Source organism: Canis lupus, chromosome 38 (assembly GCF_048164855.1).
Source record: "Canis lupus baileyi chromosome 38, mCanLup2.hap1, whole genome shotgun sequence".
In the NCBI taxonomy this organism is placed as follows: domain Eukaryota; kingdom Metazoa; phylum Chordata; class Mammalia; order Carnivora; family Canidae; genus Canis; species Canis lupus.
The window spans coordinates 12,497,028-12,510,933 of NC_132875.1; the positions used below are offsets into that span (position 1 = coordinate 12,497,028).

A 13,906-nucleotide genomic window follows, 5' to 3' on the forward strand; every position below is an offset into this window, starting at 1 on the left:
CCCCCCGCCCACCTCCCTTTCCACTACCTCTTGTTCTTTTCCCAGAGTTAGGTGACTCTCATATTCTGCCACCCTCACTGATATTTCCCACTCATTTTCTCTCCTTTCCCTTTTATTCCCTTTCAATATTTTTTATATTCCCCAAATGAATGATACCATATAATGTTTGTCCTTCTCCGATTGACTTATCTCACTCAGCATAAGTGAAATGCTTATTCTTCAGTTCTGTCCACATTGAAGCAAACGGTGGGTATTTGTCCTTTCTAATGGCTGAGTAATACTCCACTGAATACATAGCCCACATCTTCTTTATCCATTTATCTATCGATGGACACCGAGGCTCCTTCCAAAGTTTGGCTATTGTGGACATTGCTGCTATAAACATCGGGGTGCAGGTGTCCCGGCATTTCACTGCACCTGTATATTTGGGGTAAATCCCCAACAGTGCAATTGCTGGGTCGTAGGGCAGGTCTATTTTTAACTCTTTGAGGAACCTCCACGCAGTTTTCCAGAGTGGCTGCACCAGTTCACATTCCCACCAACAGTGCAAGAGGGTTCTCCTTTCTCCACATCCTCTCCAACATTTGTGGTTTCCTGTCTTTATTTTATATAAATTTATTTTTTATTGGTGTTCAATTTGCCAAGGGAGATTTCTTAACCGATTTGCGTCTTCTTTTGCATAGATTTTCCTGATGGCAGGGTCTGTCCTAGTCTTTGTACCACCTTTAAGATGCTGGCAGTAGTGCTTTGCGCATGCTGAAATGCACATGTTCTTTTCTTTAAAGGGTTCCTGGAACTCCATCCATACATATTTCATGGCGGAATGGATTTTGAGATTTCCTTCAAGTTCAGAACTGACCAATTGAATGGATTGCTTCTTTTCGTTTACAACAAAGATGGACCTGATTTTCTTGCTGTATGTTAACTTATTTAGTTAAATTTACTTTAAAATATCAGATATAACTTTAAAATAAATAAGGAAAATTGGGATTATGTGTTAATATTATGTATTAATATTATGCTAGGTTGGGATTTCTTTTGAAATTCACTTTTGTTTTCATTTTCTTCCCTAAGTCATTTTTAGTTTTAGAATCCTGTGAAACATTTTGTGCTTTGGAATCATGAGTTTTTTTTAAATGACCATTGTTCCTGTGGAAATTGTAATTATAATTTTAGCAAAACAGAGTAGTTATGAGGAATTAAGAAAATCCCATTTGATTTCCATATATATATATATATTTTTTAAATATTTATTTATTTAAGAGAGAGAGGATGTGCATGAGTTGGGGAAGGGGCGGAGGCAGAGAATCTTCAATCAGACTTCCCGCTAAGTGCAGAGCCTGGCACAGGGCTTAATCTCAGGACCCATGATATCATGACCTGAGTCAAATCAATGCTTAACTGACTGAGTCACCCAGGTACTCTTATAATAAATATATAATATTTCATGTTATACACATATACATAAAGGTATAAATGTACAGTGAATACTCATGAACCTACCACCCAACCCAAGAACTAAAATATCACTTTTTGCTTTTACTTATAGGCCCTTTCCTAATCCATTTCCCTATATCTCTCTAGAGCTAATATATACTCAGAATTTTCTGTTTATTTTCCCCTGGCATGTAGTTATAGTTTGAACACTATGTATCAATGCCTAAAAATTCTTGTTTTTGACATTCATAAAAGTTACATCATACTCTACCTTTAGGCAATTGTTTTCTTGTACTCAACATTTTTCTGAGTCACTCGTGTTCTCCATGTAGATACACATTTTCATGGTTATGTAATTTGTCTCTTTTCCTGTCAATGACATACTGGTTGTTTCCATGTTTTTACTATGGCAACTAAAGCTGCTATGAAAATTTTTATACATTTATCTAACTACAGGGGGCAAGTGTAATTGCTCTTACTTGCTTTTCATCAGACAGGCAGATACCATTATCAAAAATTAGTATGTGATTAAAGTGTTAATTTTTTAAAAAGCTATTCTAAAGAACTTACATAGAATCAAGGGAAAATTATGAGCACTTTAACCTCATTGCTCATATCTAGGCAAATAGATAATAAAACACATGTCTTAGTGATTTTATGATTCTAAGATATTTTCACTTCATTGATTTTGTACATTCCTAGATTATATCCATTTTGCTGACCAGGTAAGTGGAAATATATCTGTTCATATTATTTATTAAAATTTCAGCTTATTTAAAGTATTTATTTGTCCTCTTATTTACTGTTTGCCTCCCTCACTGAAATGTAACCTCTCTGAATACAGGACTTTGGCTGTCTTTACAGGTGCCTACCTCTTGCGCTTATTAAGGGTTTGGTAAACACTGTTGGATGAAAGAATGAGTGAACCTGTGAATGAGTTCATGTTGTAGTGACCCTCACTAAGCATTCTTTAATCATCTATATGTGTGTAAATTCTGGGGAGGATGCAAAGATATTTTCCTTAGGCCTTTCCTCTTAAAGACCACTTGCCACTATTGGAGGGTCACACATCCTACTATACCTTCCATCTTCCTCCATTCATTCACTTAGGAAATATAAGACATTTCCACTATATTGAATAGTAATATTAACTTTAAGCTTTAATGAAATTAATCTTAAAGCATCAAAACATTTAGACAAATATATGTTGAGTATCTGCTGTGTGCTAGGCTTTCTTTTCGTATTTCCAAAATAGCTATAAAGGAAGCAGACGTTCCTAGAAATTACATTCTACCCTTCCATATCTGAAGACTTAGGCTTTTCCCAGATTATCTCTCAATAAGAATTCTTCCCATTATCTTAAGTAGCTTCAATATACATGGCTATCCTCTAGAACTTGATTAACTCAGAAAGTTTTCACTGCTAAAATCTTAAATCTCAAAATATATCCTCATAAGCTTTCAGCTCTTGCTCTCTCTTACTGAGTTCACTAAGATGATGAAGCCATTGGCTATCAGACCACTTTCTGTTTAATTTACTTGCTCTCCACCTCAGATACCATAATAGAGCTTTTCAACCATTTTTCCATCAATACTCTCAACTTGTGTCTTCAATGCCATAACCCTGGGTCAATCAGCCTAGTTTCCTAGCTTTTCTGTCTCAACAGCCATTTTGCTGATCACCATAGGAAAATTGAAATAAGTATGAAGACAGAGTTTTGAGGCTTCTGATTCCTTCATTCAGCAGTATTTCTTGTTTACAGGATTTGTTCACAGATTAGTTGTGGAACATGAAAGAAAGAGAATGTCACCCCTGGAAAACACCACAACCTGAATGTCTTCAGAGAGTTTCATTCTTAGAATGGAAAGAAACATAATCCCTTTATCTTCCAAACTCTCGACCTCCTGCTTTTTTGATGAGTCCAGTCTGGTTTCACCCTCTCCTGATCCAGGAGAACAAATACTTAATTACCATGTTTCCAACCAAAGTTAGTATTTCTAACTCTATTCTAGATTCTATCCCTTTTCCTGCAAGAGCTTGTGCTTGAAATTATCCTCCTTTTGTTAGTTCCAAGGTTCTCCATTGGCTCTTCTCCCTCAACATAGAAAATGGTTGAGCTTCATTTATTTTAAATTTTTTTCCTTTGACTTTGAAAATTATTCCTTTGTACTTCCCTCCCTTTCAGTGTCTATTGCATTGAAGGTAATTACTCTGATTAGTTCCACTTTTTTTAATATCACACTCCAATCCTCAAAACTACTATACATATGATTCCTAGTCCTACCACTGCAAAACGTTTTAGTGTTGCCAGGGACCCCTGCATTTTCTAGTCTAGTAGATAATTTTCTATCTTTATCTTAACTGATCTTCCTCTATCTTCTTTTTTTTTTCCTTAACATATTCTTCCCTGCTGACTTTCCAAAATACTAGTTGCTCTTGATTTTTATTAAATCCTTATGGTTTCTCCAAAAAGATCATTGTCAACTTAAAGAATTATATCTACTCTACCTTCCTCTTAAAGTGTTGGTCTGGCTGAGGACTCTATACTCACTCATCTTTTCTTTTGACTGCTTTTACACTGACTGGATGATCTTGTTTATCTTCTCATGAACCTTTTCTATTTTACTGGCCTAGATCTTTATGTTCAACTGCCTCAAAAAATGTTTCTTCTGGGTGTTTTTAGACATCTCAAACTCAGTATGTTTAAAATTGACCTCATTCCTCACTGACAATGATTATATCAGGTCTTCCTTTCCTAGTGCTTTCATATCGTGGTGGTAGTCAAACATACCCAAGCAAGAAAGAGCATGGGTATCCTTGACTTACTTTTTATTCATCTAACACATTCAGATATTTGTCAGGTCTTGCTGAGACTTTAAAAGCTGAGTTGCTTTTTAAAATACTTCTTTGAGTTTTCACTGACCTCACTACTGTTATGTGTATTTCAATGGTTCTCATCATTTTTCTCACAATTGTAGTGATTCCCTAATAGATTTCTCCAGTTCCAGGGCAGCTTTCATTTCCAGTATGAACTTCCTATGACTGGAAGGGTAAACTTTCAGCACAAGATAATAGTGGAAAGAATATAACCTTTGGTGTCAAACAGATGAAAGATGTATGTTTTCCATATCACTCAAATCCTCTGAAACCTTGCTTCTACATACTTGACAGGACTCTTTCTAACCTCCCTCCACCATATGTATCCTCTATCTTACCTAATTTAGTATTTGTTTTCTAAATCTAATGAGTTCATACATGTCCCCATGCCATTGAATGTGCTGATCCCCCTGTGTCGAAGGATACTTCATGGATCTTACATATTTCCGAAAGTTGTAATTTAAACCTTTCCCAGTTCCCAGGGAATAAAATGTATATGCTTTCTTTGTTGTCATTGTACTTATTCTTCTCTTGGTTATGGTATTACTCCCAGGTGTTTGCCTCTGCTGTTGGACAACGTGATTCTTGGGAATAGTGTTGATCTTATAGTAGCAGGTTCATGGAACATAGTGGGGGAACTCAATATTTATTGCGTGAATAGACACAGGACTGCTTATCCAATGTGCTTCACAAAAATGATATTTATATAGAACAAGTCTTAATTTTTATCTGGAATTGCTTAATCTTATTTGACATGATTGATCTCAATTTTTTAAGTATCTTATTTTTGCTAGTTTGAGTTCTAACAAAATAAAAACATAGTAGATAAAATAATTTCAAGTACCCATTTTGAAGGGAAACATATGGAGGCATTTCCTTTACCATGAAAATTTGGGTAAAATATATTCGTATTAGAAAATGACACCTTAATCTAAAAGAATACACATAGAAGCAATTACCTTCGTTAGAGATTTAGAATAATAAAACTGAAATATTGAATCAAAATCCATCTTACAAATTTGAAATTGAGTTCACCAAGCAGTTAAAATAAGCTTAATCAGGCTTGACATTTCATTTTCTTATTGTCTTGTCATATTTTTCCCCCAAATTAAATTGATATATGAAGTAGTATTTTCTCATTTTCTAAAAACTCAAGTAAAAATACAGTCATAGTTCAAACTATTCTCTTCATTCAGTCACTTATCTTTTACCTGTGTTGCACCCCCCCGCAAAAAAACATAAATAAAATAAATAAAACTTTTTGCCTACATTCTGTTGTATTACACTGTATAATCATTACTGGGTATGAATCTGTTTGACTCAATACAACATTCTTCATGTCAATTACAAGCTTGCAAAATACTCCATTATATGTTACTCCAGTCCTGCTTAGAATAAAGTGGAACATTTTTATAGAGTGCTTTCAGGGAAATTTGTTGCTTTTCTTCAAGAAATTGACCTTCTGCTCTCTCCCAAACTGCCATTCTGCAGTCTTTTTATATACCTATTTTCTTTTTTAATGTGAAATACAGATAGAACTGAAGAGTGGAATATTGAGCTTCCGGTTCAATACCAGTCTTACCTTTACACAAGTGGATCTACGGCTCGGGATGTCTTATTGTGATGGAAAGTGGAATAAAGTGATTATTAAAAAGAAAGATTCCCTCATAGCAGCAAGCATGAATGAACTGAGGGAACGTGTGTCACAGTCCAGAGCACAGCCACTGATGGTGAATTCCCCAGTCTACGTGGGAGGAACCCCACAGGAGCTGCAGGACTCTTATAAACACCTGAGTTTGGAACAAGGTAAAGTCCATCTGGAGGAATTCTCAAGTAAATACAGCTCTGGTCCTCCCAGGCTTTGGTGGTTCTGTGTTTTAAGATATAGCAGCAGAGTCAGGCTGGAAGCAATATCTATCCATCCCTTTTTTTGAAGCTCTAAAAGAAAAATCATAGAATATTTCTTCAAATAGTCCTATAGGTTGCCATTAAGAGTGTGCCCTTACACCTATTATAATCAATATACTTATCCCAACTTATCTTCAGCAAATATAATTGTAATTTATGTATATATTTCCTCATGTGTTTTCTGGTTCTTTCTGATACTGATCATTATCTGTAGTCACAGATGAAAAACATAAACTAGGTTGGTGTGTACAGCTAAGGAAAATGGCATTAAATTCACTGGGATTTTTTTCTGACATAACTGCTAATTGTCTCTGCATTTCCATGGAGCTCTCCTCTAGCAAAGCACATGAAAGGCTGGGTGTAGTTGAATTTTAAACATACTGGTGAAAAAAATCTATATTTCATTTATTATTAATAACCATGAGTGAAAGAAAAAGTGCATGAGTGCATGACTTATAACTAAAGCAAGCATTTAACTCATATAATGAATTTGAACATAATCAGAGAAATTATTAATTCAAAAAGGCTGACAGTAGCCGAGTGCATTCTGTGTGCAGAATTCATGGTTCTGAAAGCCTTCCATGAGAATAAGTGGGTCAGCACTTCCTACCAAGCCCATGTGTTTGATATGATCATTTAAATCCCCGTTTTACAGATGAGGAAACTGAAGGGCAAAGGCACTTTCCCAAGGTCAGTAAGCAGTAAGGAAGCCAGTAAGCAGAGAGCAAGCCTTTCTGTCTTGGGCAGCCTGGTTGTCAAAAGCCACTCTCCTTATTAGAGTCAAGTGTTTTCTTTTATGGGCATTGGCCAGTGTTCCTTTTGTGTGAATTGGGGAAAGCACAGAAACTTCTAGGTTGTGAGGAAGCATGCCCCCCTGTAGAAAATGTTCTCTACATATTTCAAAATCTATGTACAGCGAATGGTTAAAATTTCCACAAAGCAGTCTTTGCCTATTTGGTAAGTACATAAAGATTTAAATGCCTTTGAATAGAAAATATATGGCAAGCTCTAAGGAGACTTTTAGAAGGGTACTAGTAAGGAGTTAATGAATATCTGGGGTGTAAGACAGTAATGACATTTTCAAGGCACTTAAGATGTAACAGCAGCTAAAAATATTACATTCATATAAGAGCTTCTCCTGGTTTTCAGGTTTTTGAGGTTAGAAAGAGCTTGAAAACCCTTTATATGAGGAAGATTACTTGATCCTACTTACATCTAGGACAAAAATCCCCTGCGTATGTGCAATTATACTTCTAAAAGTACACAAAAACCCATTACTATGATGGGCATAGAGACTTGGCTTTAGCCAAATTTTAACTGAAATTATAAGACGATCATCATAGAAGTTTAACATATCAACATAAACCCAACAGGGATAATTTAATCTGTATTGTGACGAAGTCTACGATACTGAAAGATATTTTATTTATGGGTAATACTAAATTTTTATCATTGCAGTATCATGCCTATCAGTGGTCTTCAAGACAATTGATAAAATATGGAAGTATAGAAACTGGAACATAGTAAGAACTCAATAAAATTAGCTGTCATTATTATTACTATTCAAGATACATTGGAATCTCCTGGAAAGGTTATTAAAAATGCAGATTTTATGACCCTATTCCCTACGATTCTGACTCAGATGCTTTGAGTGATACTAATCTATATGGTAACTGCATGTTTTATACAGCGATCAGGAGAATATTCACCATATGGGGGTGCTGCCTGTATGTAGTGAATTGCAATTAAAATTAATCATGTGCACTTACTGTATTTTTTTTAATCCACTATCAAATGGTCTTAAAATGTTCTGTGCTTCTTAATTAGCACCTTTTTTCAGAGGCTCTATTTTTGTGGTCATATTAGAGCTATTTTTTTCATATCCACTAATATTGTAATCTTCCTTTGAATCAATGCAAATTAACTTTCCTCTGTAGTTTGGAAATGCTGGGCAACCTAATTTGCTGAAGATGCGTCACCTCAGATCATGGGCATTTATCTTAGAACTACCACTGGGGACTATCACTTACCTGCAGCGTGGGGGTGATGGTGGCACATGGGATCACAGATTATGCTCTGACCCAAGCCCTGTGTGGAGAAGGCAGGAGTAGAGGCTGGAAGCCAGCCTTCCTATGGGCCAGTGCCCCCATGTTGGGCTGCCTCTCTCAGAAGGGCTACTGTTTTTCTGATTCATCAGCGTGGATTTCTGGACCACCTTTTAGTTATTCAGGGGCCTTGAGGTGGGGAGTCATTTTTGATTCTCCAAAGCAAGCAAAGGAGGCATCTCTATTTCTCCCACAGACAGGCCCTTTCCCCTCCTCCTGTCCTAACACCCCTCCCAAAGTTTGAAGGTAATTGAAGAATACGTCCGGTGGAAATTACTCTGGTGCAGAGTTGGAAGAATGGTGACTTAATTGGACAAAACTTTGTCTGCGCTAAGATAGCAGAGTGAGGACCACACACTAGAGCCCAGGATTCTTTACCTCCAAGGCCTGAGGTCAGAGTACTACTTCCTAAGGAAGATTAATACTTAGAAACCGTATCCAATGACTCTCTGGACCTTTCTCTTTATCTCCAGAATGAAGGAAGACCACCTCTGTGGCCTTTCCCAAATCTAAAATTTCACCCCATGAATTAATTTTTAAGTCATTTCTTTTTTTTATTAAAAATTTTTAGAATTAGTGAAATATACATAAAATTTACCATCTTAGCCATTGAGTGTACAGTTCAGTGGCATGAAGTATAATTACATTGCTGTCAACCATCAGCACCATCTATCTCTGGAAGACTCTTTCCATCTTGCAAATCTGAGGCTCTGTGCCCTTTACACAATAATGGAGCTTTTCTTGTAACAACGTTCAGATGTTTGCCAAAGCCGCCTTTCCACTGTTCACACTTCGTTGTTACGAAAATGTAAGTACGGAGAAGTTAGGTAACTGAACTCCAAGCTGTCAGGAAATTGCTGCTGGTAAAGAAATCAGAATCCCTAACTTCTGAATTTTCAAGCATATGCTTTTATATTGAGCTTCATTGCTTTCATTTCAACTCACCCAACTTATGTGTTCAAGATAGACGAGCAGTACTGATCAGTGGGGCCTAAAGGAACGTGAATACAAGCAAAGACATTTTGAAAGGAAATAGGCTGCAACTTAATGTGTTAGAAGACATAATAAGACATCATATAAATGCTGAAGAGAACAATTTGCTCGTTGTTACTATTAGCTTATTTTCCTGTTAGGCATTGCATTATGTTTTATTTTCTCTTCCTGCTGATGTGCTTTACTCTTGAAAAGAGCTCAACCTGTGTTTGGACCTTTCAAAGTTGACAGTATTCTGTTCAGAAAGAGTGTGTGTGCACATTATCTCAACTCAGTCTGTCTCTTCTTTTACAACTGTGTGCAGTTTCCTGCGCAGAGCGCTGCCAACGCTCATTGAGCGGATCTCTGTTTACACAAAATAGCATGTAATCCAAAGCCACCACTACTTCCTGGTTGATGGATGACCTCTGGTCGTCTAACAAAAGAGCAGTGCAAACTCCTCATCTATTTCTTCCACATTTCCTGGTGAACTTCCCAGAACTGTGCTGCACTGTGGTGGTTCTAAAGTCAACTGGGTAAAATATGCATTCTGAGAAATCTCGGATGCTGCCATTACCTGAAGGGGATTTGCTCCCTGTCATGCTAATGTGAACACAAGACCGTGATCATTGTGTATTGTCAATATTATGGAACTCCGTGAAAATGGTAGAGCATAGGGATAGCTCCTCTGTAGGCTGATTTAAGCAGGACTTAGTTCTACAACTCAGAAAATGATTCTAACAGAATTCATGTCAGTATCTCCAGATACCAGTGTATTTTGAAACTATATCCTCCCTCCTGCTGTCTTGCATCATAACCCTCAAAGGGTATTTTCCCCCAGTGAGCTTGTTGAATAATTGTGCCCCTTCAAATATTATTTTTGGCACTAAAACAATGACTTATATAGGTGACTGAATTTTCCAGAATTGAGGGACATATGGCTACCCCTCTACCATAATGTCTAATTGCCTAAATTGTATTTCATAAGACTAAGCAGAATGAAAAAATGTGGGCCTAAAGAAGTATAATAAATACTTTCAATTGCATATAATCCAGCTGAATTATAATGATCACCTTATATATTTTTTCAAGATAACATAAATGTAATACCTCTTCGTGGCAACTCAGCCTGGTAAAAAGCAGAAGGAAGCGTAAAGGATCTCCCCAAATGAGACTCAAAAGTTTAAAAATTGTATCTACAGCAACCCCCATGCCTCATCAAAACGTAGTGCTGCAGAGGACAGAAAAGATTGGTAATTAATGACTCAAGCCTTTTATGTGATATTAATCCCTTACTATTTGCTAGGTTTCGGTGGTTGCATGAAGGATGTTAAATTTGCACGGGGTGCTGTCGTTAACTTGGCATCTGTGTCCAGCAGTGCTGTCAGAGTCAATCTGGATGGATGCCTATCAACTGACAGCGATGTTAACTGCAGGGGAAATGACTCCATCCTGGTTTACCGGGGAAAAGAGCAGAGTGTTTACGAGAGTGGTCTCCAGCCTTTTACAGGTAATGTGGAGGTGCTCTAAATTAAATGTTACATGTCTCCCACTTGTCGCCTCTTCCCTCCCTGCCAGCCCACTGCTAGTCTATATGAGTAATATTTTAATCTTTCTGCTGCTTATTTCCACTTAAGAATACCTGTATCGAGTGGTAGCCTCACACGAAGGAGGTTCTGTATACAGCGATTGGAGTCGGGGCCGCACACCAGGAGCAGGTAAATCTTATTTCTCTTAAAATGTCTATGTGCACACACATGCCCATGTATGTGCATACATATTCACGCATGTAGGAAAAAGAAAAGACTATAGTACCTTGAAGCAAGCAGTGTGTCTGTAATCTTATGGCAGAGCATGCCTTGGTTTGCAAATGTCAGTGGGTAAAATGCTTAGGAGGTTACAGTTAATGGTTAAAATGCTTAGTAGGTTGGTGTTTTGACTTCTCAGTTATTCATAAGGGTTCACTCAGGCTTGATTCTTTCGTCTTCAAATGCAGAAGGAAGGAGGGTCAAGTTGTCTTAAGGATTTGATAGGCTTGTGTCTATAGGAATATATATATATATATATTACAGATTGCATAGGACCCAAGAAGCTAATGTCAGGATTGATTACCATTGGGTGGGGGTGGCACCTTCTAGCCTGTCTCCCACAGAGGGTACATTTGAAACCTGTACCCTGGTTGGAAGCAGATGTGTCTTTTATGGCATCATGGCAGATGTTTGCCATGGTGGTGACTATTAGGATCTTAGAATGACTCCCCCAGGATAGAAATTGCTGATTGGTCTAAATTTCTTGAATTGGAGGGGTGGGGGGGGAAGACCATGAGATAGACTATATTAGATTGAATCTCAGACAACTGATATTATAAGTGCTCTGTACTTCTCACAGTGACCACAACATCTTTTTACATGATACCCTCACAAGAAGCCATTCATCTTGAGAAGTTTTGCGAATCAGTAGCCTTTTGCCATTTGGAGTCAAACATTGGTCAGAGTCAAATACATATCGTAGGACTATCATTTATGTCTCTTGAAGGCAATTTACCCTTAGCAGGTCACTTATCTAAAGGTGTGTTTTTCACCAAGATACCCTCTCATACTTACTATTAACCAGGGGCTACTAACACAGACAACTTTTGAGAAATCTTCTTAATCTAAGATAACTAAACACAGAGATGGGCCGCTAAGAATGGCTTTTCAAAGCTCTTTGCCTACAGATTTTCCAGAAGTGGACAAACTGACACTTTCCAAGGATGTTTTAAATTGTCATCTATTTACAGGAGAGACAATGAGCCGAACGGTCCCTTAAAATCCTTTTCAACTTCAGAACTTGGAAAATGCTGTGATATAAAATATTCATTTGTCACTGGCACATCCTCTGCCCCTATTTCACCTCCTCGACTTGATTAACAAATACCCTGTAAAGCTTGCTTTTAGTCTAAGTCAGCAATGTAAATAGGTGTCTGGAAAGTGCATTGCTTCCCTAGCTAAAGAGTGCCCGTTTTGAGTACCACCGAGAAAGTATGCAAATAGAGCCCTGAATTTATAGCAATGATCTGACCACAAAGTCTTATGCCATAAATTCATATTTACAATCTGACCACAACACTGAGCAGCTACATGCTCCCAAGGGTGGGAGAATAATTGCACTATTTAATTATTTTTGAGTCAGTTTTGCTCTGTCCCTTATGAGAAGGCCATCTGTTAGACGGCACTGTACTTTGCCCTGTACCACATTTCAGAACTAATAAAATCAACATCACTCCCGTTGTCCCTTTGCTTGCATCTTGATTGCGTGGCCTGTGGGCTTTCCATAGGCACCCGTGGTGTTTTAACAGCGCAGACAGTGGTTCTCGGCCTCTGGACGTCTCCCCCCACTCTGTGTTCACTTTGTTTCCCTTGAAGCTGTCCTATTTTATTGGTCTGAACAGTAAAGTCAGAGAAGGAGGATATTTGATGTGGGAAAACCAGAGTGATCCTCCATCAACAGGGCTCAGGAGTCCACGGGCAGCGAGAGCCGGCCTCTCATCCATCATCCTGCCATGGAGTTCCTTGGGTTTTTCTCAGTGTTCCCAGAGCAGTCGGCTGTGATGAAGTTGTTACTGATCAGAACGGTGGAAATATCTAATAAATAGTTAAAGGTTATGGATTTTTAAAATTAGGGGACTCAGCTTGTGAGTGAGGTTTTGCGATTCCCTTAAACTTCCTCATTCTGTGTTATTTCTGAGCTGCTCTGAAGAGAGTATCTCTGAAAGTGATTTTGTATGATCTCAAGGGCACCAGTTACTCTACCCCCTGAAATGCAATTAGGAATGTATCCTGTATATCATATCTGGGAGAACTTCGCTTTTTCGAAATTAATTTGAAAAAACAATTGAATTTGGAAAATTAGATCAGACGTTCAAGTACAATCCAATCACATTTGTGATATTTTTTGGCTAATACACTGAAGATATAAAAGTGTCAAACCACTATGTATAATAACAGTCTAATTATCTCGCTTCAAAGGGGTACATCATTATATTGTTTGAACTTGTTATCTGCCTACCATCCACCTCCTCCTTTATGAGTGATGTTTAAAACATGTCTGGTACATTAAATGTTTTTGGAAAACCTGGACTAGACTTGAAAGAACGTTATGTCGATGGAGTTTTGATGGTTTTGAAATATCGCTTAAACTGAATGGCTCAAGATGTGCAGTCATATTAAATCAATGCTGAAAAGTTACAACTCTAATAAATTGTATTTATGCTAATGGTTGAGTCTGATTTACTGCGGCCATTAAAAGTGAAGAATAGGAGCAAGAGTCTTCTGAGAACGGCCATTTTCCCTGTTTTCTCTTTTATTCTTTCACAGCTCCACAAAGTGTGCCAACTCCCTCAAGAGTCCGCAGCGTAAACGGATATAGCATTGAGGTGACCTGGGACGAACCCGTTGTGGTGAGAGGAGTAATTGAGAAGTACGTTCTGCGAGCCTACAGTGAGGATGACCCCCATTCACCCCGTAGGCCCTCAGCCACGTCTGAGCTTTTCAATACCAGCACCCTCACAGGTAAAGGTGATTCCTCAAGGAGCAGACTGTATTCATATATTTTTTTTTGTTTTGATT

At 37.7% G+C, this 13,906-nt stretch overlaps 1 protein-coding gene across 1 annotated transcript in view; it reads left to right on the forward strand.

Moving 5' to 3' along the window:
• The window catches only part of USH2A (usherin), a 691,295-nt gene that overhangs the window by 272,203 nt on the left and 405,186 nt on the right, over positions 1-13,906 (forward strand). Inside the window, exons 25-29 of the mRNA XM_072814508.1 lie at positions 786-916; positions 5,847-6,120; positions 10,606-10,809; positions 10,937-11,017; positions 13,655-13,849. Of these exons, the coding sequence (XP_072670609.1) occupies positions 786-916; positions 5,847-6,120; positions 10,606-10,809; positions 10,937-11,017; positions 13,655-13,849 (885 nt within the window). The remainder of the gene's footprint in view (positions 1-785; positions 917-5,846; positions 6,121-10,605; positions 10,810-10,936; positions 11,018-13,654; positions 13,850-13,906) is intronic.